Genomic DNA, 27,549 nt, shown 5'->3' with positions numbered 1-27,549 from the left:
GTTTAAATTATTACCTTTATTTACCAATGTCATCAATGTTACACTATAACATAGAAACCTACAAGCCAGGCTTGAGCTAAGGTTCTAAAACCATTAGCAGAGTAGTGGTGCCAGCTCTTACCCCTAAGATCTCTCTCAGGTTACTCTCCTTATTGCTACAAACAAACTGTCTTTATACAGAATTTGGTATTAAAATTACAAAAACGCCACATGGCCTTAATCAGATAAGCAGCAATAAAATGGCAAAAGTTTGCAGAGGAAGAGAAACTCATTGACAGGTATGCTTGACTAACTAAGCTACATGCACATCAAAGTGGGAAACCTTGATCCAGCCAGGCCCAAATAGCTGATTGCTTTGGCTAGGTAACCTTTCCCATAACGAGGGTCTAGTCCAGAGGTGGGGAACCTTTTCATGTTGGAACGCCGCATTATGTTAGTTGTAATCTAATAAGGCCGCATCCAAGAAACTTCAATTATATATTCTTCAAAATTCACAGTTTTTTAATTGTGGCGGTTAGTCTGTGAGGATTATTTTGTTGAATTTTCTTTTACTCTCTGGTATTTTAAATGCATTCATTTTAAGATTAAAATAAAAATAATAAAGGACGAAAAAACACACTAATAAAAAATAAAAGATTTGTTATGCAAACTTTGGATTCATTCAAAAGGCCACATAAAGGCCTAGAAGGCTGCAGGTTCCCCACCCCTGGTCTAGTTTAAATGTGGGAAAGGTCATGAGGTAATCTTGCTCAGCTAACATGTCCAGTATCAATGTTCTACAAGATGGCTTTTTCTTTTAAAATCATCTTAGATCCCCAGAATGCAAATTAAATTCATAAACCTTCTCGGATCTCGAGCTCCCGGGAACAACACACAAACATTCAATCCATGACAAGCCAGTATTCAGTCAAATCAGACCACAAAGAGTTAATCTTTCCACCAGCTTCTGTCCTGTCTGTTTGTCTCTTTCTCTCTCTCTGTCCCTTGAACCCTTCAGTCAGTGAATATAATTTACAGAAGAATGTTTTCTCTCTCTCACTCACACATGAACATCTTCCAACTTCCTTACTGTATCAGTTTCAGCCGTTGTGTTTTCCTCGCTTGTAAGGGTAATACGACATTCAAATTCCAGAACAGTCAAGATGAGGGAGCTGGGTTTCATAAATTCAAATCTGCTCAATGTGGTATACATGAAAATGTATCAGGATTGTTCTATTACATGCATATTCCATTCAGCTTATTAAATTACAAGTCCTTTCCAATTGAGTATGAGTTTTGTTAAGAGTCTTCGATATAGCCAGAATCTTTAGTTATCTAACATCCCACTATGAAATATGCGTGCCTTCAGCCCCCGGGGTGAGAAGGAAGTACTGCCACGCATTCCACAAGTGAACAAATGTTATCACCTTATTTACATCGATCCATTGACGCTAAGAACAGATGTCCCAATTCTTCTGAACAAATACCCCACCCATGATCAAGCACTTTCCTGCATTTCTTTAGCAGATGTGTAACATGTAAGGCTACAAACCTTCTCAAAAGGACAGGTGGGTTTCATTCTGTGTTGAGACTTTAATGGAGTAGCATGTAACAAAGTCACAGATCTCGGGAATACCTTATGGCGGTCAAAAGTGCTGTTGGCTATTTGATGGTAGGTTATAGACCTTTGGAAGTATTATTAAAATCAGAAGTCTCAGGTTATAGTCTAACTGGTTTATTTGAAATCTTAAACTTTCGGAGTACTGCTCCTTCAACACCTGAAAGCTTGAGATTTCAATGTTGGACAGTAACCTGATGTTGTGTGACTTCTGACTTTGTCCTCTCCAGTCCAACACCGGCACCTCCAAATCTTATTTTTGTAGTGGGAGAGACTAAAGTTAGGAGAATTGCCACTTGGGCATTCGGAGTTGGAGGATGGGAAAGATGTGGAAATTGTGTAGTGTGACAATGCTGCTCCTTTAACAAGGGTATGTTGTCCTTGGTTTCTTCAAGAAGGGTTGTAAAAGGCCGAGGTTCTAATTTGTCTGGGATTTGGGATCTTTACTAAAGGCTAGCAGATAATGCCCAAAGCAACAGTCAGGGAAAAGGGCTTTTAGGTTGTTTTTAAAACAGTTGTACAATGAACGGGGCGTGGCCAGTTTTCCCAATTCAGGGATTTATTTTAGTTTGGTTTGAGTTTTAACAAGCAGTCTGTTCAAAGCTGCTGGTCAAAGAAAGTTGTTGCAGTGAGAAGAGGTTCCATGCTTCAGCCAGTGATCCCTGCATGATTCCCTCTGCAATCTCTCTAACATCTCTCTTATAATAATGTGTTTGAATTTACAACTTTTTTTACCAAGAGATGTGTTTATGGGGATATTGCAGGAAATTGGAACAACTTTTTTGTTAAGTTGCAGGGTTATCACGTCGGTTGGGTTTTAAATAGGTGTTAATCTAAATTCTGTTTTCTTTTAATGGTGTTTCATTTGGTGTTGTGTAAATCAGTTCTGTTTTACTTGAAGCCAAGTGGTTTGACCAGCTGCATCACTCCTGGAATATCCACCTTACATCTGCTTAAAACAACTAGAAACGTTAGGGTCTGGGCTACCTTCTTGAAATGTTTTGAGGGGTCCATAATAGTGGCCAGACACACAGGAGAGTTGCAAAACAGATCTTGAGGGAAAGACCAAGACAAACGTAGACAAAAGGAAAAAGCAAATACAGACAGAAAAAGGAGCAAAGCACCTTATGAAAAGGTCAGTTTTCTACATTGGAGTAAGAGCAAAATCAAATTCATGGGATCTTGGGAATTTTTGTGTGTGGGACCTAAAATGGACAGAATCTTAAAAGTGGTGCATTTACCTCTAGTTTGGAAAAGTGGTGAGAATTTGTGTCAGAGGACCAGACCATAACATATTATTAGTTGGGGGAGAAAGTGAGGTCTGCAGATGCTGGAGATCAGAGCTGAAAATGTGTTGCTGGAACAGCAACACATTTTCAGCATATATTATTAGTTGCTTGGTTAAAATGGACTGTGCCATTAGGCTGACATGAGCAGAGTAGGAAAGGGTTCATAGACATGCGCCTTTTTATTTTTGACCCTATCTGAGGTCCTTGTTTAGAATAAGGCTGTTGGTGAATGTGACTTGAGGGCCAAATTCATTAAATGGTTTAGTGACAGATCCTACTTTCTAAGGGCAAGTTGGAAAACCTCAGCTATACACATTTTGCCATGTGTGAGTGGTAAGTGACTTGAGTGCTCCTGCATTAACTATTTAAACCTTTTTCATTGGACCAAATCGTTGGATTTATTTTTAATTTATGATGGTTATGATTTGTATTAAAGTAAGTTTCAAACTGTGAAATTTTGTTGATAATTTCTTCATCCGGTGCGGGGGGGTGGGGCGGTGGTGTCATTGGGATAATTTAGTTACTGTGTATACATGAGGTAATAGTTGATTTTGTGTAAAGTGGACTCCCTCACCCCCAAAAAAACTTTTAAATTTTCAGATATTTCAATTGTAAATTGCTCACTCACGTTTGACTAAAATATTCTGAACTCTTATCTATTTATTGTCAGCTTGCTGTGTTTGTCACAACCTGACTCACCCCTTCTCACCAACTCTCTTTTGGTGCTTCCCTGCTGAACCCTCCAGCTCACTGCTTTCCTGGGCAAGGGAAAGTTGGGCGAGGTGGAGAGAAACCAACATCCTTGACTAAATTATTTCTACTCCTTGAGAGTATTACTTGTGTATAAATTGAGCTTTGTCTAATACCAAGTTGTCTTTTACAGTATTTTGGTTTTGATCCCCACTGAGATTATAATTTGTTCCTATTAATTACATCCTTTTAGAATGTTATTCAGGATAATGTTGTTGTTAATAAACTTCTAATTGTCTGGTTAATGGAATATTTCTACTTGTTTTCCTATTTATAGTCTCCAGGTTTCTCTTAACTTCTGTCCTTCAGATTAAGCATCCACTTATCTGATCCCGATTCTTTCACAGGGATATGGGTGTTGTATGTTCGGTCAGCAATTGACCAAACCTTATTTCCAAAGAGGCATTAAAGGGTTAAGAATGGGATAACATGAAAAGGATGATATTTCTTGGGATGGTTTTTAAATGTGTACCGCAGTAACAATAAAAACTAACTTCGTTGCAAATGTTTAACTGATTCGAAAGTACTGAGAGCCTAATAATGAAGTTACCATAGCTGAAAGGATTGTGAGGAGGTGGGTGGTGCGCATCACAGCAGCGTAGATATTTGAGTTGTGGCGCTTGGGGAGAATAGTGTTTTGATGTTAATATGGGAATTATGGATGGGAAAATGGGAAGTAGTGCTTGTAAAGGATGTATTGGGTGGGGTTTTAAAGAAAATTATTGTAATAAAGATCCTAATTGCAATTCAGATGTTTTCTAGTCTCTGTTAATTGTTAGATATTTTAATTTTGCTACTTCCTAGTCTGCATGTTTTTTGGCAATCAGTTTGTGCATAGTAAGCTCCCTCAAACAGTAATCTACTCTGTCTCACCTATCTTTATTGACATTCTTGGATACAATTTAACATTATTTCAAGTTAAGCTAAGAACGACCAGAGTGTGGTGACTAAACTCTTTTGGAAAGATATTTGAGAGTTTGTACTGGAGAACCCATAAAGGATCGGATGAATGCACATAAGTGGGGGAGGGGGGACATGTAATGATAGATCTTCAATTGTATTTTATTAGAACAATGAGTTGATACTTGTGTTAAAAGATTTGCAAATACGGGCTAAATGTGATTGAGGTTCTGAACATTTGCAGAGGCCAAATTCTGTCAGGTTTCTGGAGGTCCTTACTTGTATTCTGGCAACCTAATTCTATGTTCCTTTTTAATATCTGAATTTTTGAAGCTGAGGAGTGATTTGATTTGATTCCATTAACAGAAAACCATAAAACCATGTTCATGAACTAATGGGCCATTATAATGGACTGTTCAGTCACTTCTGCATTTTATAAAGCTACAGTATTGCCTGTTGTATTAAAGCAACTCACCATTAAACTTGGACAACTCCAAAATTTGATGCTATTTGCTTTATACTCTGAGATTGAGGTGGAATGGTTATGGAATAATAATTATTCTAATTATACTGTTATCATGGACATGATGAAAATGTAATTTCTGTGCTGTTTTATACACCTTACTGTGTGAATAAGCACTATGAATGGAATGTAATCCAAAGCCTGTGTGGATTTAACTGGTGTGTGCATAACAATCTTGGCTTTGCTTTTGTTGGCAAAGTTTGTGGTCTTTTTGTAACAGCTGGACAACAGTAGTAAATGATAAATGTATCTGGAGATATTGGTCAACATTTTGCCTTTATTGATGGAATTCATTAGATATTTTATCAAATACTGTCTCGTAAGCCTTTATTATTGGTGTGTTGTATTGAATGAAGTGGGACAACCTGCTGTTTTATACATTCCCATCGAGTGTAAATATTCATGCTTGCATGATGAATATTATTTGTTAAACTCCCTAAGCCATATGCTGGTGGTGTGTTGCATGGGGTTATAGTATCCCATTTGTTCCCAGATGAGCCAGCTGGGATTGGAAGGGTTATTAATAGAGGAGAGCAAGTTTTCTCCAAATAACATTGAATGTCAGTTTATTTAATATCCTGTATGTTGTTTTGAAGGTTTAGTGCTATGACAGATGGAAAGGAATGTGCATTAGAACTGCCTCTATCAGCATAGCCATGTGTCAACAAAACCTGCTGTTTTCGGAAGACACAATCTGAATAACATAACTTTGCTTTAATATTTAATTGAATCATCATTTGGGTTGTGTTGAATTTAAAATACTTTATTTTAAGACAACCAAAGTATAATTAATTTAGTAAAGCTATCTGAGATGCTTTCAAGTATAGATTTTCCTTGCCCTAGGTTGGTGCAGTGTTGTTGCTTCTTGGAGTCAATTAGTTCCCATACAATCCTGTACATGTTTTGGAGTCATTCGATTTTCTGCTTCTTGTGCCTCCCTGCCTTTTAACCCTATCCAACCTTGTTTGTCTCCTGTGCAGCTAATCAGATTTGTCCAGTCTTCTGTGTAGAAATGATTTGGATGCGAACGTAGGAGTTATGGTTTGTAAGTTTGCAGTTGACACCAAAATTGTTAGTGTAGTGGACAGTCAAGAAGGTTATCTCAGAGTACAATGGGACCTGGATCAGATGGGTCACTGGGCTGAGGGGTGGCAGACTGAGTTCACTTTAGATAAATGAGAGGTGCTGCATTTTAGAACGGCAAATCAGGGTAGGATTTATACACTTAATGGTAAGATTCTGGGGAGTGTTGCTGAGCAAAGAGACCTTGGAGTGCAGATTCATAGTTCCTTGAAAGTAAAGGCGAAGGTAGACAAGATAGTGAAGACGGCATTTGGTATGGTTGCCTTTATTGGTCATTGCATTGAATTTAGGAATTGGGAGGTCATGTTGAATATCCATAGGATATTTGTTCAGCCAATTTTGAAATATGTTTGGAGACTAGTTCTGGTCTCCCTGCGATAGGAAGAATGTTGTGGAACTTGAAAGGGTTTAGAAATGATTTACACGGATATTGCTGGGGTAGAGGTTTTGAACTATAGGGAAAGGCTGAATAGGCTGGGGCTATTTTCCCTGGAGCGTTGCAGTCTGAGGGATGACTTTTTACAAAATCATGAAGGGCACGGATAGGGTGAATAGACAAGGTCTTTCCCCAGGGTGGGGGAGTCCAAACCTAGAGGGCATAGGTTTAAGATGAGAGGAAAAAGATTTAAGAGACCTAAGGGATGAGGTTTTCACGTAGAGGTGGTGTATGCATGGAATGAGCTGCCAGAGGAAGTGATGGGTGCTGGTACAATTACAGCATTTAAAAGGCATTTAGATGGGTATATGAATAGGAACCGTTTAAAGGGATATGGACCAAATGCTGGCAAATGGGACTAGATGAATTTAGGATATCTGGTTGGTGTGGACACGTTGACAGAAGTGTATGTTTCCATGCTGTACAGCTCTAAATGTATGACCTGTCTAAGCCTGTCTGTGTTTAGTGTTGTTTTCCTTGTTCTTTTTGCTCTTCCCCAGCTCTCTTTTATCTGTTAACTTTGACATTTGGGTTAGTGTCCCAACAGTCCTTGCCTGATGGTAGCTTCTACATTCTCTTTAATCTCTCTTTTGAAGACTTAGCACTGTTGCATAAGCTCATTAGTGCTTTAAGTCTGTAGAGATGGCCAGCTGGAACCTGTTCAACATGTCCTTATCCTTCTCTGTCTCTATTGCAAATGACCATTGTGATTTTATGGTTATTGCTTTTATCAGCTGCAATTGTATCTTGCTAAATACAAGGTGGTGATCTGATCCAACATCAATACTTCATAGGAATGGCTGACATCTGCGATTAATGGCTATCTGCTCAGTCTTGTTCATGGTCCTGCCAGCTGGAGACCTCCATGTCATTTTGTGGATGTGCTTGTGTTTGATGAAGGTATTTGCAGTGCTGAGGCTATTTCTATTGCAAAAGGCCAGCTGACACTTGCCTGCTGACCATGGGGCATTAAGGAATAAAGGTCAAAGGCAGATATATGAAATTAGACTGCAGATCTCATTGAATGGTGAAACCAGCTCGAGGGGCTGAATGGCCTACTCCTATTCTAATATTCTTGCATTTAGATATAATTTGCCTGACAAAGACTTGGATATAAGTTTGAGAAATAAATATTACAATGTATGCAGATAGCTTTGATAGTAAAGCATAGCATAGGATATTAATGAGAAACAATATGGCCTCGATAATGAAATAGAATCAGTATGGATAGAAATTAGAAATAGCAAGTGTCAGAAGTGTTGATGGGAGTAATTTATAGACCTCTAATATTATTACAGCATTGGACAGATCGTTAAATGATAAATCATTCATTTTCTTGAGATGTTCTTTTGTTTAAAGGAAGTACCAGCATTTTCCAGAGGTTTGTTCAATGTTTGACTTGCTAGTCCATAGCTAAAGGACTTGTGACAAAGGCAATGCATTAATTGTTTGGGGGGGGGTATTTAATTTTCCAACAGACCAAGACAATTAAATTAGCAAGGATGGTCTAGAAGATGAGTTAGACCATAAGACCATAAGAAATAGGAGCAGAAGCAGGCCTCTGAGCCTGCTGCACCATTCACAAGGAACATGGCTAATCTGACATTCCTCATGTCCAAATTCTTGCTCTTTACCCACAAACCTTGATACCCCAACTGATCAGTTACTTATCTGTCTCTGCCTTAAATGTACATAAGGACTCACCCCCCCCCCCCCCACCTCCAAGCGCTCTGTAGCAAGGTGTTCCAAAGACACGCAACCCTCCAAGCGAAGAAGTTCCTCCACATCTCTGTCTTAAATTGGTGCCCCTTATTTCTGAGACTGTGCCCTCTGGCCCTAGACTTTCCCATGAAGGGAAACATCATCTCAAGCATTTATCCTGCCAAGCCTCTTAAGAATCCACTATGCTTCAAATAGATCACCTCTCATTCTTATGAGTAGAGTCCCAACTTGTTTAGCCTTTGCTGTTACGACAATCCCTCCATACGGGGATCATCCTTTTGAACCTTCTCTGAACTGCCTCCAATCTTCCCTTAAGTAAGGGGACCAAAATTTCTCACAGTATTCCAGATGTGGTCTTACCAGCACTTTGTACCGTTGCAGTAAGACTTCCTATGCTATACTCTATCCTACATGAAATAAAGGCCAATATTCCATTAGCCTTCTTGATTATCCACTACACTATTAGGTTTCTGTGTCCTGTGCACAAATACCTCCAAGTCTCTTTGTATTGAAGCATTCTATGCTTTTGGTGGCTCAGTGGTTAGCACTGCTGCCTCACAGTGCCGGGGACCCAGGTTCGATTCCCGCCTTGGGCAACTGTGTGGAGTTTGCACATTCTCTCCATGTCTGCTTGGGTTTTCTCCGGGTGCTCCAGTTTCCTCCCACAATTCAAAAGATGTGCAGGTCAGGTGAATTGGCCATGCTAAATTGTCCATAGTGTTAGGTGCATTAGTCAGGGCTAAATATAGGATAGGGGAATGGGTCTGGGTGGGTTAGTCTTCAGATGGTTGGTGTGGATTTGTTCGGCCAAAGGACATGCTTCCATACTGTGGTGAATCTAATCTAAAAAAAACACACTTCCAATATGAATGATTTCAGGTTTCCATTATACTCTATTTGCCAACTTTTTGCCCACTTAGTCCATCAGTATCTCTTTGAAAACTGTTTGCATTTTTTCACAGAGTTCACAGAATATGTTATTATCCCAGCTGATGGTAATACCTGCCATTTCAGATCTCTGAATGAAACTTGGCTATACTCTAACCCTGTCTAGTCTCCTGTCAGTGTCATTCTACAGCACTTTGAATAGTTAGCTGCTTTCAAAATTGATCAAGGCAGTCCATTTGCTACATGTTAGATGCTATCTCTTAATAGAAAAAATACATTCATCCATGGCATAACATCTGTGCTTATTTCCTAAGCAATATATCATTGGTAGCAATATATCATGTTTTAAATTTTTATCTGTTATTGCATGCTCAATTGTAACATAAAATATTATGATTCATTTGAAACTTTTTAATCAAGTCATTAAAGTCTTTGTTTACATCTTAGTTGCTGATTTTCAATGGATTAAATCATTCTACTTTTATAATTTATATTTTTATATAGTTTATATTTTTAATTAGTGTTCTGAAACTAAAATTTAAATCCAATTAGCTTTTACGGCCAGGTTGATACTTTAGTTTCCAAGAAGAACTAGTTGAGGAGAATTGGAGTTACATAGAATCATAGAATCTGAGAATCCCACTGGACTCAAAACATTTTTTTTCTTTGCAGATACTGCCCGTCCTGCTGAGTTTCTGTTTATGTTTCAGATTTCTAGTATCTATGGTTCCTTTGTTTATTTCAGTTGGGGAAGATTTGAATTTTTCTTGACTAACTGGGAGAAATGTTTTGTGGTCTCTCTAAGTCAGTCAAAAAATCTAGATACTGAACTGTCAGAATCCATTTGAAGAGTCTATGTGAGAATCACAAAGCCATCTGAAGAAGAGATTGCTCCTGCTCCATGTCAACAGATTTTTATGATTGAGGCAAAAACAATGACTGCAGATGCTGGAAACCAGTTTCTGGATTAGTGGTGCTGGAAGAGCACAGCAGTTCAGGCAGCATCCAAGGAGCTTCGAAATCGATGTTTCGGGCAAAAGCCCTTCATCAGGAAGAAAGGCAGTGAGCCTGGAGCGTGGAGAGATAAGCTAGAGGAGGGTGGGGGTGGGGAGAAAGTAGCATAGAGTACAATGGGTGAGTGGGGGAGGGGATGAAGGTGATAGGTCAGGGAGGAGAGGGTGGAGTGGATAGGTGGAAAAGGAGATAGGCAGGTAGGACAAGTCAGGACAAGTCATGGGGACAGTGCTGAGCTGGAAGTTTAGAACTAGGGTGAGGTGGGGGAAGGGGAAATGAGGATACCGTTGAAGTCCACATTGATGCCCTGGGGTTGAAGATTTTTATGATTATATTGTGAAATTGAGTGTAGAATCTCAGAACTTAATTTCTATACTCTTGTTACAGCCTTGTATTCAATCATCCTATTTTGCGTCTTCCTCTGGATCCCATTTGTCTACTTCTACTATGAAGACAAGGAGGATGAAGATCCCAATAAGTGTTCTGTAAGTTTCTGGAAAAGATGTAAAAGAATGAATTCGTGGTTTTTAATATAATGTTACTGTGGAACCAAGGTTAGATCTTAAAGCTACGATGACAAGAAAGCACTCAAAGATACAAAGTTAAAAAGGGATGGTTTCCAGTTCAAAAGGAAGATGAAAAGACTATTTGTTTCAAAGAGTTTAAGACCTCCTTGAGGTATACAGTTTAAACCTGAAACCATATTTGTTAAGTTGGTATTGTGGTACATAAAGCAGAAATGAATATTTCCAATGTGCTTCGTGTTTGGTGTGTTTTGATAAAATATTGATTTAAAACTATCAGGTATTCTTCCTTCTTGAGAAGCAGAGTGCATGCATGAAATGAGCTGTCAGAGGAAGTGGTGGAGGCTGTATAATTACAACATTTAAAAGTTTAGAGGGATATGGGCCAGGTGTTGGCAAATAGGACAAGATTAATTTAGGACATCTGGTCAGCATGGATGAGTTGGACCAAAGAGTGTGTTTCCATGCTGTGCATCTCTGAGTCTAAATGTGGAACTCTCTTCACAAAACGCAGTAGATACTAGCAGTCAATTCAGTTTACATCTGACATTAATAGATTTTTGTTTAACATGCATATAAAATACTGTGGATCTGTGAAAGGTGGATGGTGTTAAGATCCATATCAGCTTTGATTTCATTCAGTTCTGAGGAAGAGTCATACTGGACTCAATACTAACTAGAATCATATAATATAGAAGAGGCACTTCAGCCATCAAGTCTGCACTAAAAAAGAATAATTCTAAATCTACAGTAGTCCCATTTTCTAGCACTTGGTCCATAGCCTTGAATATTATGATATTTCAAGTGCTCATCCAGGTACCTCTTTACAGGTTGTGAGGTTTCTCATGTTAGCTGCACACCCAGACAGTGCATTTCAGATTCCCACGATCCACTGGGTGAAAATAATTTTCCTCAAATTCCCTTGAAAGAAATAACTGGAAATGATATCACCCACTTTAAGAAACCAAGACCTATAAGTAGAGAGGAGGGACATAGCTTTACCAGAGACTCTCACTGATGATGTTACCTAGTAAGGTGACGAAACGTCTGAAAACAAACCTTCAAGCTCAGTGAGCTAACTCACAGACTTACCTTGTTCAAGTTTATAAAATCATAAGGGGCATAGTTAGGGTGAATAGACACTGTCTTTTCCCTGGGTTGGGGGAAGTCCAGCCCTAGAGGGCATAGGTTTAAAGTGAGAGGGGAAAAATTTAAAAGGCACTTAAGGGGCAATTTTTTCATGCAGAGGGTGGTATGTTTGTATGGAATGAGCTGCCAGAGGAAGTAGTGGAGGGTTTAGAGGGATATGGGCCAAATGATGGCAAATGAGACGAGATTAATTTAGGACATCTATTTGGCATGGACAAATTGGACTGGAGGGCCTATTTCCATGCTATACAGCACTATGTCCTCATAAGTTTTGGTTCTTCTACTTGGCCATTGTAAAGCTGCTTGGTGTTGAGTAAAGCAATCATGTGTCTCCCTCAATAAAAATATTTTGCCTCTTATTATAGTTGAATGAAATACTGCCAAACTGGAACATAGCTGTGTGCTTTCATATTCCTGTAACTTGGTACATTATGTCAGCAGCAGTATCTGCCTACTCGTGAGACCCTTTGCTATTTAATGAGTTCTGTTGGGTATTCAAGGAGGACCATCCTTTGTGTGGGAAAGGAAGACATGCCTCCTTGAAAGATGACTCGTTTCATTCGATAACTGTTGTGAATTCAAATAGCATTTTTCTAGTTATGGGCATGCCAACTTTTGTCTATTATCCATTAAATATTTAAGGCTCTACGAATTCGGATGTGTTTTATTTTAATAGACCACTCTCTAGTGGTAAGTACAGACAATGTTCGTTTAAAAAAAAATGCCTCGTGCATTCTGTGGTTCAAATTAAATTTAAAATGCATTGCATACAAGGCCACAGGTCAAGTGCTAGACAGTGGAACAAGGATAGATCGGTGCTTGATGGCGGGCAAAGTGCCTCTTTCCATGCTGTAAAACTCTATGATTCTTAACTTTCAAGAACAAAGGATTGTTCTTAACACTGCACAACCACAATTTTCTTTGTGGATACAGAACAGAAGTGGACATAGTACGTTGTGTGTTGGCAACATAGCTCACTTTTAACCAAGAACTTTTCTACACTTTACCTTTCTCAGGATTGCTTTACCTGTTTCCTTAAATATTGATTATACTTTATCACCGATGTCTACTTGTAACCCCAACAGCAATCCAAAAGCATATTTTCTGGGAGGCTCAAGCCACCACTTAAATTTGTTTAGATTCGCATGATCTATAGCAGCTTGTGGGCTGTGTCATGTCTTGAGTACCGACAACTTGGTTCCAATTGATCTTATATTTTATCTTTGCTGATTTTACCCTGTTTACATTGAAGATTTGTTGGTAGCATTTCCTTGGAATTTTTCTCTCATTGGTGGCAAATCTGATATAGGAACACCTGAAACAATGAAAGGAATGCAAATTTATCAATTTAAACTTTGTACCTGTGATCTGTGGTTCCATGTTTACACTATTTTACATCTCACAAAGAGAAAATTTAAATATGTCTGATTTAGATTTAAAGATTTTTTCTTTGCGTTTTTACATCTCACTACAATTTTTTTATATATAAATAAAATAATACTGAAGGAGTGTCAACAGATGTCACATAATTTACTTTTCATGTATTTTAAGGGGAAAATAAATGCGTTCATAATGAAGAAAGAATGAGAAGATGAAAGTAGGTGGGAATTGGTCAGGGGATTGTTAATAGTAGGCCAGGACAGAAAGAAAGTTGAATACGTAGAAATGAGCGCTGAGAATAGGAGAGCCTACCCGTTCTCTCACTTTCAGCTCTCTTTATAATTAGATTACATTACAGTGTGGAAACAGGCCCTTCGGCCCAACAAGTCCACACCGCCCCGCCGAAGCGTAACCCACCCATACCCCTACATATACCCCTTATCTAACACTACGGGCAATTTAGCATGGCCAATTCACCTGACCTGCACATCTTTGGACTGTGGGAGGAAACCGGAGCACCCGGAGGAAACCCACGCAGACACGGGGAGAACGTGCAAACTCCACACAGCCTGAGGCGGGAATTGAACCCGGGTCTCTGGCGCTGTGAGGCAGCAGTGCTAACCACTGTGCCACCGTGCCGCCCACCTGTTTAAGGAAACAGGTAATTCAGTCAGCTTCCCTTCTGTCCTGGCCTACTATCAACAATCCCTTCATCTACCACCTCTTTTATCTCTCACTCTCACACTCTGTCTGGGTTCTGTCTCCACCGATCTGCTCACTCTATCCACGCATGTCCACATGCGTACCTCGTCACAATAAATACCACTATTTCCTACCTGCTGTCAGTTCGAATGACGAGTCGCTGTACTTGAAACAATGACTCTGCTTTCTCTCCACAGATGCTGCCTGACCTGAGTTTTGCCAGCAATTTCTATTTTTGTTTCAAATCTTCAGCATCTGCAGTTCTTTGTTTTATTTTAGTCTGTATTTGAGGTTTCTTTCTTTAAAATGTATCCACTTAAGTGTATGACTGTTTTAAACTTGGATATCTGTAATTTATCCACTTAAATGTACAACTGTTTTAAACTTGGATATTTGCAATTTTCATCCATGGTTGATGCTGATACTAACAGTAATTGCCTCTGTTCTTTTCAGCAAGTGAAGAATGCACTGAAGTATACCCTGGGTTTTGTGTTTATCTGTTCCATCCTTTTCTTAATCGGGTAAGTTTGTTCGAATGAAATGCAAGGTTTTTGTCTGCTGAATCAACATGTGCATTTGTGTTTAAAATGCAAAATTTTGCTAAGAATTAGATTAGATTAGATTACTTACAGTGTGGAAATAGGCCCTTCAGCCCAACAAGTCCACACCGACCCGCCGAAGCGCAACCCACCCAGACCCATTCCCTTACATTTACTCCTGTCCCAAACACTACAGGCAATTTAACATGGCCAATTCACTTAATCTGCACATTTTTGGACTGTGGGAGGAAACCGGAGCACCCGGAGAAAACCCACGCAGACACGGGGAGAATGTGCAAACTCCACACAGTCAGTCGCCTGAGGTGGGAATTGAACCTGGGTTTCTCGCGCTGTGAGGCAGTAGTGCTAACCCAATTGTTTCATTGTTCCTTATCTTTTTTCTCTTACTTCAACAATCTATGATTTGTTGGTTAGGGATGAACTTTGACAATTACAACATCTGTACAAAGCAAAATTATAACACTTTCATTTTATACTAGGCCTTGCTTTACCTGTTTCCTTTAGAAATGCAGATACTAAGTCAATGTGGCAGCCAGCTTACTCACAAAAACGTCATGGACAAACACAGAAATTTTGTTTGTGGCAGTGTTCACAAAGGGATTTTGTTAGTCAGGACACTGGGAAAATTCTGCTCTTCTGCTGACTGAATGAACTGACAAAAATCACAACATATTGCCTTATATGGAAGATAACATCTCCAGCATTGTGTTGGAGCATTAGCGCAAGGTTATGTATGTAAATTCAATGCTCAAAGGAATCAGGATGGTGCTCAGAATGCTCAACACCTTATGATTGCATAATCTACAAGCCGAAAACAGAGTGACTTCCAAAGATGGGAAAGGTCTTAATCAATTCATCAGTCTTTTGATATACAATCATGGGGGTATGGAATTGAACTCAGCAGGAAGATAGTTTTAATCAGATTGCAACATATAACATAGGTGCTCATTAGAGGGATGTTTGAGAGGGATCTCCATAAATTTTGATGAAATAAGTGATTGAAAAATGTGGAAGTTAATGGGCAGTACAGAATTTTTCAGTTTTTGGAACTGTCAGTTGATCCGATCTGGTATTGAACATCTTTACATTTTTATACCAAGTGATAACTAAAAGCTGCATCAACACAATGGTTTTATCCAGACAAACTGGCTCTCCTCCCAGACGTAACTGAAAAAAAATACAAAGCCATATGACTCTGTATAAAGTTCTTTTCGTCCAATACCCTATCCTGGGAAAGTTCCTGATTCGTTCTTAGTTCCCCCTCGGCAGTGAGAACCGAATTTTGGATGAGAGTCTATCACAAGTATGTGAAATGTAAATACCTTTTCTTTGGCTCAATAGTGCTGGACTTGGCTTAGGCGTTCCTTTTTATCTTGTGGTAATAATGATTACTGCCGATCCAAGACCATATCATTTGTACTAATAGCTACTTTGACTATTTGCCCTTCTCGCCCATGAAGATATAATAAAACAGTTTGAGATTATGGTCTGCTGCAATCCTTTTTAAAAATCACGTTTTGATTAGAGTTCGTTTATTTATCTGCTGAGAATTATATTACAGTTTTCTTAAATTAACATGAAACTGCTGTAACCTTGCAAAACTTGACCATGACAGCAATTCAGTAATACTTACAGAAATAGTTGTCTCAGTTGAGTATAGACAAACAACATTGCATTAACATGTCTCAAATATTGGGTGGCAGAAGCAGTCAGGGCAAGCCGGAACAAAGCAGAGAATGAGGTAGGTCTGATAAGTTAAACTGCATTTATTTCGATGCAAGAGGCCTGAAAGGGAAGGCAGATGAACTCAAGGCATGGTTAGGAACATGGGACTGGGATATCATAGCAATTACGGAGACATGGCTCAGAGATGGACAGGATTAGCAGCTTAATGTTCCAAGATACAAATGCTATAAGAAGAAATGTGTTGTTGATAAGGGATAACATTACTGTTATACTTCGGGAGGACATTTTTGGAATACATCCAGGAATGTTTTTGGGTGGAACTGAGAAATAAGGGATGATCACCTTTCTGGAATTGTGTTATAGACACCCCCCCCCCATAGTCGGTGGGAAATTGAGATACAAATTTGTAAGGAGATTTCAGTTATCCATAATAACAATAGGGTGGTTACAGTAGGTGTTTTTAACTTTCCAAACATAGATTGGTGTTCAGGGTTTAGATGGAGAAAAATTTGCTTAGGGTGTACAAGAAAAATTTCTAATAGGGTATGTGGATCTCTATAATAGAGAAAGTGCAAAACTTGACCTACCTTTGGGAAATAAGGCAGGGCAGGTGACTGAGGGGTCAGTGGGAGAGCACTTTGGGGGCAGCAACCATCATTCTATTAGTTTTAAAATAGTGCTAGAAAAGGATAGACAGGATCTAAAGTTCTAAATTGGAGGAAGTCTAATTTTGATAGTATTAGGCAAGAACTTTTGAAAGTTGATTGGGGCGGATGTTCGCAGGTAAAGGGAAGGCTGGAAAATGGGAAGCCTTCAAAAATGAGGTAACGAGAGTCCGGAGACGGTATATTCCTTTTAGGGTGAAAGACAAGGCTGGTAAGTATAGGGAACGCTGGATGACTAGAGAAATTGAGGTTTTGGTTGAGAAAAAGAAGGAAGCAGATGTCAGGTATAGACTGTAGAGATTAATCCTTAGACTATAAAGGCAGTAGGAACACACTTAAGAGTGAAATCGGGTGGATAAAAAGGGGACATGAGATAACTTTGGCTAAAAGGGTTAAGGAGAATCCAAAGGGATTTTATAAATACATTTAAGGAGAAAAGGGTAACAGGGAGAGAATAAGGCCCCTTAAAGATCAGCAAGGCAGTCTATGTGTGGAGCCGCAGGAGATGGGGAAGATACTAAACGAGTATTTTGCATCAGTGTTTACTGTGGAGAAGGACATGGAAGATATAGAATGTGGGGAAATCGAGGGTGACATCTTGAAAAATGTCCATATTACACAGGAGGAGATGCTGGATGTCTTGAAACGCATAAGTGAATAAATCACCAGGACCTGATCAGGTGTACCCTAGGACGCTGTGGGAAGCTGGGGAGGTGATTGCTGGGCCCCTTGCTGAGATATTTGTATCATTGATAGATGCAGGTGAGGTGCCAAAAGACTGGAGGTTGGTCAACATGGCGCCACTATTTAAGAATAGTGGTAAGGAAAACCCAGGGAACTGTAGACTGGTGAGCCTGACATCAGTGGTGGGCAAGTTGTTGGTGGGAATCCTGAGGGAAAAGATTTAGATGTATTTGAAAAAGCAAGGACTGATTCGGGATAGTTAGTGTGGCTTTGTGCACAGGAAATCATGTCTCACAAACTTGATTGAGTTTTTTTTTGAAGAAGTAACAAAGAGGATTGATGATGGCAGAGTGGTGGACGGTATCTGTATGGACTTCAGTAAGGCATTCAACAAGGTTCCTCACGGTAGACCGGTTGGCAAGGTTAGATCTCATGGAATACAGGGAGAACTAGACATTTGGATACAGAACTGGCGCAAAGGTAGAAGACAGTGGTGGTGGAGGATTGCCTTTCAGACTGGAGGCCTGTGACCAGTGGTGTGCCACAAGGATCGGTGCTAGGTCCACTGCTTTTCGTCATTTATATAAATGATTTGGATGTGAACATAGGAGGTACAGTTAGTAAGTTTGCAGTTGACACCAAAATTGGTGGTGTAGTGAACAGTAAAGAAGGTTACCTCATGGTACAATGGGATCTTGATTCGATGGGCCAGTGGACTGAGGAGTGGTAGGTGGAGTTTAAATCAGATAAATGTGAGGTGCTGCATTTTGGAAAAGCAAATCAGAGCAGAACTTACACACGTAATGGTTAGCTTCTGGGGAGTGTTGCTGAATAAAGAGACCTTGGAGTACAAGTTCATAGTTCCTTGAAAGTGGAGTTTCAGGTAGATAGGATAATGAAAAAGGTGTTTAGTATGATTTCCTTTATTGGTCAGAGTATTGAGTAAAGGAGTTGGGAGGTCATGTTGTGGCTGCACACGACATTGGTTATGCCACATTTGGAACTGTGTGCAATTCTGGTCTCCCTCATATCGGAAGGATGTTATGAAACTTGAGAGGGTTCAGAGGAGATTTACATAGAGGTTGCCAGGATTGGAGGATTTGAGCTATTTGAGGCTGAATAGGCTGGGGCTGTTTTCCCCGGAGCATTGGAAGCTGAGGGGTGACCTTATTGAGGTTTATAAAATCATAAGGGGCATGGTTAGGATAAATAGACAAGGTCTTTTCCCTGAGATGGAGGAGTCCAGAACTAGAGGGCACAGGTTCAGGGTGAGAGGGGAAAAATTTAAAAGGGACCTCAGGGGCAACCTTTTCACTGTGTGGTGTTTGTATGGAATGAGTTGCCAGAGGAAGTGGTGGAGGCTGGTACAATTACAACAATTAAAAGGCGTCTGGATGGATATATAGATAGGAAGGGTTTAAAGGGACATGGGCCAAGTGCTGGCAAATGGGACTTTATTAGGTTAGGATATTGAATTGAATTGAATTTATTGCCACGTGTACAGTGAAAAGCTTCATCTTGCGAGCAATACAGGCAGATCACATAGTTAAGTGGCATAGATAGTAAATAATAGGTAAACAGCAGCAAAAACAAAAACACGGGTATAGAAAAATGTTAAGAGTTTGAGAGTCCATTCGGTATTCTAACAACAGTAGGGTAGAAACTGTTACGAAACCGGCTGGTGCATGTGTTCAGGCTTCTGTACTTTCTCCACAATGGTAGAGGTTGTAGAAAAACATTGCCAGGGTGGGATGGATCTTTGAGAATGCTGGCGACCTTTCCTTGACAGCGGGCCTGGTAGATGGATTCTATAGATGGGAGGTTGGCCTTTGTGATTGTCTGGGCCGAGTTCACCACTGTCTCTGATCTTGAATGGTACAATTGCCATACCAGGTAGTGATACATCCAGATAGCATGCTCTCAATGGAGCACCTATAAAAATTGGCAAGGGTATTCGCCATCATGCCATATTTCCTCAGCTGCCTGAGGAAGAAGACATTGTTGGGCCTTTGTAACCAGTGCGTCCACATGAAGAGTCCAAGAAAGCTTGTTGTGGATGACCATTCCCAGGAGCTTGATACTCTCCACTCGTTCCACCTCTGTGCTGTTAATGTGTAGGGGTGCATGAGTAACATCTTGCTGAAAGTCAATAATAAGTTCCTTGGTTTTGTCAGCATTGAGAGCTAGGTTGTTCTCAGTGCACCATTTTTCCAGGTCTTCCACCTCCTGTCTGTAGTCTGTTTCGTTGCCATCTGAGATTCGACTGACTATGGTGGTGTCATCAGCGAACTTGTAAATGGCATTAGTCTGGATATCCGTTCGGCATGGAAGAGTTGGACCGAAGGGTCTGTTTCTATGCTGTACACCTCTATGACTGTGACTGTATGTGCACTTGTGATACCAAGACCTAAAAAACTACGGGCCAAGTGATGTAAAATGGAATTAGAATAGTTTTGAATCGGCATGAAGGCGATGGGCCAAAGCTCCATCTTTTTTCTGCTGTAGATCTCTGTGACTTCATAGACTAGGGTTAACTGAATCGGACAATATTAAAACTTTTCAATGGAAAAAAATTCACTGGTGAATGTAATCTGTAGGATTGGTGAATACCTAATAAAATGATAAAGTAGTAATATCATCAAAAGATAATAATATTGAAAAGAAAAATCTACTTAGAGAAGAGTGATAGAAGAAAATTGACAGACCATAAGACCTTGGTGCAGAAGTAGGTCATTTATTCCTTTGAGACTGCTTAGCTGTTCAGTACTGTTATGACAATCCTCAAGTTTTATTTTTGATTTTCCATATGACTGTTGATTCCTTACTGATAAAAAAAATCTATCTGAACCTTGAATATACTTAACAACCCAACCGGGTCAGCCTTATGTGTTAAAAGAATTCCACAAATTGGCTATTTTCTGAGAGAGAATGTTCATCATCAGAGAAAATGTTCCTCATCACCTTTATCTTAAATGGGCAATTCCTTACCCTGAGATTGTGGCCCTCTGGTCCAGACCCCTCCACAAGTGGAAACCACCTCTTTGCATCTACTCTGTCAAGCCCCTAAGATCTTACATGTTTCGATAAGGTCTCCTTTTATTCTTCTAAACTCCAATGAGTACAAGGCCGACCTCCTTAATCTGCTGTCACAAGACAATTCCTCCGTATTTGGAATCCACCTAGTGAATCTTCTGTAGACTGCCTGCAATGACAGTATGTCTTTCATTAGATCGGTAAACTAAAACTGCCCATAACTGTTCCAGGTGTGGTCTGACTATTCCTTGTACAGTTTTAGCAAGATGTTCCTGTTTTGATACTCCATTCCCTTTGAAATAAAGGCTAACAGTTCATTTGTCTTTCTTACTACCCATGAACTTTGATGCTAGCTTCTCATGATTCATGTGAGGGGGCCCTATGTTCCTCTGCAACACATTGTCTCAGCTTCCTGCAATCTTTTTCCATTTAAATAATATTAGGCAGTTCTGTTCTTACTGTCAAAGTTAATGACCTCACATTTTCCCAAACTATTCCATTTGCCAAGTTTTTGGCAACTCACTCAACCTGTCTCTATAGAACATAGAACAGTACAGCACAGTACAGGCTCGTTGGCCCTCGATGTTGTGCTGGCCTTTTATCCTACTCTAAGATCAAACAAACCTACATACTCTTCATTGCACTAACTTCCAAGAGTCACTTAAATGTACCTAATGTTTCTGACTGTACTGCCACTGCTGGCAGTGCATTCCACGCACTCACCACTCTGTGTAAAGAAACATCCTATGACATCGCCCCTAAATCATCCTCCAATTACCTTAAAATTATGCCTCCTTATGATAGATATTTCTGCCATGGGAAAAAAATCTCTGGCTATCCACTCTAACTATGCCTGTCAACATCTTGTACACCTCTATCAAGTCACCGCTCATCCTTCTTCACTCCATTGAGTAAAGCCCTAGCTCCCTCAATCTTTCTTCATAAGACATGCCCTCCAGTCCAGGCAGCATCCTGGTAAATCACCTCTGCACCCTCTGTAAAGCATCTTCATCCTTCCTACAATGAGGCGACCAGAACTGAACACACTATTCCAAGTGTGGACTAACCAGGGCTCTGTAGAGTGCAGCATAACCTTGTGGCTCTTAAACTCAGTTTTCCTGTTAATGAAAGCCAATGCACCATACGCTGTATTAACAACCCTGTCAATCTGGATGGCAAGTTTGAGAGATCTGTGGACTTGGACCCCAAGATCCCTCTTATCCTCCACAATACCAAGAATCCTGACTTTAACCTATATCCCTTTATTGAATCTTTGTGTCGTCCTCACTACTCGCCTTCCCATCTGTTATGTCTTCTGCAAGTTTGTCGATAGGACAATCAGTTCTATCATCTAAGTCACTAATGTATATTGTGAATAATTGTGGGCTCAGCACTGATCCCTGTGGCACTCCCCTAGTTTCAGGTTGCCATTCTGAAAATATCCTTTGTCCCATGTCCCATGTCCCTGTCTTCTCTTAGTTAGCCAATCCTCTATCAATGGAAATGTTACTACTCCCAACATCATGGACTCTTATCTGGTAGCCTTACGTGCAGTACGAATTCAAACACCTTTGGAAATTTGAGTTTATTACATCTACTGGTTCCCTTTTATTTATTCTGCTTCTTTCCACCCCAAAGAACTATAAGAAATTTGTCAGGCATGATATCCCCATCATGAAGCTATATCGGCTCTGCTGATGATATTCTGTATTTCCAAGTGCTCTAAGTGACATTTTTTGTGAAAGACCCTAACATTTTCTGAACAACAAATGCCTAGAGTTACTGTTTTCCTTTGTCTCCTTCCCTTTTTGAAGAAAGGTCACGTTGTTAGTTTTCCGATCTTCTCAGACATTCCTAGCATTGATGGGTTCTTGGAAGATTTGTACTATTGCATCTACGGTCTCTGTAGTTACTTTGTTTAAAATCCTATGATGCAACCCATCAGGTCCAAGCAACTGATTCGCCTTTAGACCTATTAATCTTCAGCCCCATTAGTTTCACGAGTAGATGATAGTTAGTGTTTACTTCCTCCCCAAATTTAACCCCTTGGTTATTCAGCATTTTTGGAGTGCTGTTAGTCTCCTGTACTGTGAAGAAAGATGGAGGTATTTATTCAACTCGCTATTATTTCCTGGTTCCTCATTATTATTTCCTCAGCCTATGCTCAATTTAGCCCCTTTCTTCCTTTTTATGTATTGACAAGTTAAACATTTTTTGTATGAGTGGAATGTATTTCTCTGATCAAATTGTGGCATGATTTAGTATCACTAAGCCCACTACCTTAATTCTGCATTTGACCTTGAATAGATGAATATGACTGTAACACATAGGATCAGAAATTAGGCCATTCAGCCCATCGAATCTAATCCGCCATTCAATCATAGCCAGTAAGTATCTCAACCTCATTCTCCCACTTTCTCTCCGTAACCCTTGATCACCTTTACAATCAAGAGCTTATCTATTTCTGTCTTAAATATACTCAATGACCTGGCCTCCACAGCCTTATGTGCCAGTGAATTCTATAGATTCACCACTGTCTGGCTGAAAGTCTAATTATGGTATTTTGTGAGATCACAAGGTTTTTTAAACATGTCATGGTGGAGCATATTCCACTCCAAAATGCTGTACAAGTAATAAAACAGCAATGTTTTAAACTGAGCCACATTTTCAAGTTCTCAAACAGATCCTTGTTAGAGCTCCTGTACTTAATCACCTTTAGAAATGCAACTGCAGTGATGCAGGAACAACATTTTTCTGTTATCCATCTGTTCTTGCAAACTTTGATTAATAGCTGCTGCCAGGTTAAACCCCCCTGAATTTAATCTGCATGTTTACCATGCTACATTCATCTTGCAATACCTCTCTCCCAGAAGCATCACTGTATGCTCCATATTTCTATGCAGTGTTATTTTCACAGGTGATAATTGTTGGAATTAGAATCTTTTAATTTTGTCTGCAATAACTTTAGACTGCATAGTGGTGAAGCGCAGGCTTTTGATGGCAAGTACTTCATTGTGGTCATGTTGCCAAGGGCATAACATATTAGATAGTCATTAATAAATTCGATAGGGAATACAAAGAACATTACAGCATAGGGACAGGCCCTTCGGCCCTTCAAGCCTGCGCCGATCCAGATTCTCTATCTAAATCTGGCACCTATTTTCTAAGAATCTATATTCCTTTCCTCCCTACCCATTCATGTATCTGTCTAGATACATCTTAAATGATGCTATCGTTCCTGCCCCTACCATCTACGCTGGCAATGCATTCCAGGCACCCACCACCCCTGCATGAAGAACTTTCCACGTGGATCTCTCTTACTTTGAACTCATGATCCCTAGTAATTGGGTCCTCCAGTCTGGAAAAAAGTTTCTTGCTATCATAAGAATCCCGAACATAATTAGACGGTACAACTTACTTTCACATAGAGAACTTGAAGTGAATATCAGTCAAGCATTTAATAAGTTAAATAAGCACATGATGGAGAAAGCAGTGAAAACGTATGCCGTTAAGGTTAGATGGAACAGGTTGTGAGATCTTTGTGAAGCAAAATGCTACTACTAATTAAATGGCCCTATAGCCTGTTTTTATTATGCATGTTTCATGCAATGTACATTATGTAATTTGCTGAGGCATGACAAAAATTTTCACATGCAAGATGAAGAGTAGAAGGAAAATTTCACAATTTTCTTAAACTAATCTTCTTTGTGGTCATGAAGGAGCATGACAGAGGCTTGGAGGTGAACATTTTGGCAAAGATGAAATAAGATTTGTTTAGCTTGCTTTATTTGTTACATTACTGCGTAACAAACATACTAACCAATCATATGTCACATAAACTTGCATAGACTATCTCACATTATGAACAGTTGGTTGAAATGAGATGTACACTGTCTGTGTACTCCAGTTTCCTTAATCTCTGCCAGTCCACTAACACAAAAGTATAACCTAAACACATTATTGGAGGAAAAGAAGTGCTAATATTTTAAGAAGTTACAATCCAGTTAGCATGAGGGATTAGTTGGAGATCCTCATGTACGCTTGATATGTTGTTTTCTTAGCTGTAATGATAACTGAAGCTGAAAGGAATGAGAGAAGGAGTAAACGTAACACGTTTCTTCTTCCTCACCGTTCTCTCATTCTGCCTTTCTACAAATCTGTTGTATAAATTTGAGAGGATTGATTACGGAGCCATGTAGAAAAAAATTAGGCTAACTTGCCCAATACTACTACACTTCTAGAGTTCTCCTTCCTCTTTCACCACCTTCACGGGCCTAATTTCCCATAGCTTTACAGTTGGGATGGGTAGAATATAAGTTTGTGTCTATGGTACTGAACTGATATACCTTGAGCTTTCTCCAATTTGGTCATACAAAATAAATTAGACTACAAAGGGAAACATTAAAAAAAAACACGTATTGGAGTTCAGCTTTGGTTTAGAGAAACTTGCAGTCTTCTCCTTTGAAAGAAAGTGATGACACCAGAGGAATTTCACTAGTGGTTACAACAGAAAGTTCAAAATGACTCAGTAGTAAAAAAAAAATGCTTAATTCCAATTGGGGGATCTGAATTCCCCAATGCTTAAAAGTATGTATGATATAAATCATATATTACAAGTGAATGTTGAGCATTGGCTTAAGTTACATTAGTCAGGCAGTGCTTATTCTTCTAACATCCTTTTGGGAGCTATGATCACATCTCTTTTGGACTGTACTCTTTGTGTAAATGAAAAATAATGTTAGCTTACGGCTTCTTCCATCATGTAACTGTTATGCAGGCATTGTAAACTGAAATGTGCAACTTTGTCAACTTACTTTCCTACTTTACTGATTTGAAATTGAGCTATTAACTGACCAGTTCTAGATATTTTTAGAATAATTTGCTGAGTATCATGCTTGACACTCTTGAAAAGGGTTGATGCAAAATACAGTCCGTAAATTGTAGTTTTGCTTTCCTGAATTCCTATTTTCTTTATGTCAAAGCTAATTCATGCTCAAAAGTACAAAATACTGTATTCAGTCTCCAAAAATAACTTCTGCCAAATTCATTGCAGTTAATCAAGAATTCAAGCTCGTATTAGTACATAGAATATTAGTAAATCACAGTCTTGGGTAGTGTACCAGCAATTGCAATCAATTAGGCATGACAACTCCAGCATGGAAGTGTGTATTATTGCGTCCATTTAATGCTGTTATTAATCTTTATACGAATGTTTCCAAGGGAATACTTGATCAGATGGCTTCACTATCAAAAGTCAGATGTTATAGTATCTTAAGAAAAGTTTTTTTTTCTGAAGATTTACAGTCTGTGGAATTATTTTCGCCCAAAAAAACAGTAAAGGCAATTTCATTGAATTTATTCAAGGCTGAGTTAGATAGATTTTTGAAAGGTAAGTGAGTTAAGGGCTATTGAGGCAGACACAAAAGTTGGGTTTAGAGCACAGCTAAATCATTAATGGTCTTATTTAATAACAGGGCGGGCTCAAAAGGCCAAATTACCTAATCCTAATCCTATGTTTTTAGGTTCCCAAGTGTGAATCCAATCTCTTTCTATAAATGTCTTTTGGTTATCTTTGGAGTATACCATGGACCAAATTGCTTTGAGCATGCCGCTGCTTTTTCTACTGAGTTATTTTGCATTTTTTTGTTAAAACCAGTAGAGTAAAATATGGATATGTATGAACAATGGATATTTCTTCCTAAAGAATAGTTGGCTAAGTGGAACTTATAAATATGATAACAAGAACATAAGAGCAAATTACCACAGTTGCTGGAATCTGTATTGAAAACAACAAATGCTGGAGATCACAACAGGTCAGAAAGCATCCATGGTGAGAGAGCAAGCTAACATTTTGAGTCTAATCGTCAGAGCTGAAGTACAATGTGGAGTGGACAGCATTTATGCTATAGTTTGAGGGGGTGGGGGGTTGTGGCCCATATTTTGTGTAGGGTGCTGGTGGAGAAAAGATGTTGATAGTTCAGATTAAATGATCGGAATGTGAGAATCTCAGAACAAGGATGTGCCTCCTGCTAGACCTGAAAGGACAGACATGGATGGGAGTAAGAAGAGAGAGGATGTGATATCAAGCTAAAAGAAAAGGAAGAAATGGTTCACAATTTGAAGGTGTTAAACTCAATATTAAGTCCAGAAGGCTCTAAAATGCCTAGTCTGAAGATTCATGGAATCCCTACAGCGTGGAAACAGGCCTTTCAACCCTACAAGTCTACACACTGACCCTCCAAAGAGTATCTCACCCAAGCCCATTACTCTAAATCTACATACACATCCCTGAACATTATGGGCGATTTAGCATGGGCCAATTCACCTAACTTTGGATTGTGGGAGGCAACCGTGTATCTGGAGGAAACCTACACAGACACAGGGAGAATGTGCAAACTCCACACAGACAGTCACCCGAGGCTGGAATTGAACCTGGGTCCCAGGCGCTGTGAGGCAGCAGTGCTAACCACTGAACCACCATGCCGTCCTAAAAGATGAGAAGTTGTTCCTCCAATTTCCACTGTAATTGACTGGTACACTGCAGCCTGCTGAGGTCAGGCATGTGGGCAGGATGCTGTGTTAAAATGACCAACTACGGGAAGGTCAGGGTCAAGCTGGAGGTGCTCTGCAAAGTAGTCGTCCAGTCTGCATTTAGTTTCTCCAATGTAGAGTAGGCCACATTAGTGTAGCAAATACCATACACAAGATTGGAGGGATACAGGTGAAATGCTGCTTCACCTGGAAAGACTGTTTAGATGGCGAGCAGTAAGGAGCTGGAGGGGCAGGTATTGCACCTTCAGAGAGTGAGGGATGTGTTTTTTGTGGAATGGACTAGGGTGTCACGGAGGGAGTATCCCTGTGTAATGCAGAAATGGGGAGTGAGGGGAAGGTATGTTTGGTGGTGGCATTTTGTTAGAGTTGTCTGAATGGTGGAAAATGGAGAATTTTGAATGTGGAGAATGGT

General features: G+C 39.6%; 1 protein-coding gene across 1 annotated transcript in view; it reads left to right on the top strand.

The window, feature by feature from the left end:
- Positions 1-27,549, top strand: part of lmbrd1 (LMBR1 domain containing 1) — a 273,681-nt gene that overhangs the window by 81,885 nt on the left and 164,247 nt on the right. The window contains exons 4-5 of the mRNA XM_043681689.1: positions 10,590-10,687; positions 14,411-14,478. Coding sequence (XP_043537624.1) covers positions 10,590-10,687; positions 14,411-14,478 — 166 coding nt within the window. The remainder of the gene's footprint in view (positions 1-10,589; positions 10,688-14,410; positions 14,479-27,549) is intronic.

Source organism: Chiloscyllium plagiosum, chromosome 3 (genome assembly GCF_004010195.1).
Source record: "Chiloscyllium plagiosum isolate BGI_BamShark_2017 chromosome 3, ASM401019v2, whole genome shotgun sequence".
Taxonomy (NCBI): domain Eukaryota; kingdom Metazoa; phylum Chordata; class Chondrichthyes; order Orectolobiformes; family Hemiscylliidae; genus Chiloscyllium; species Chiloscyllium plagiosum.
Note: the sequence above shows the minus strand (reverse complement) of the source record. Positions and strands in the feature narration are given on the sequence as shown.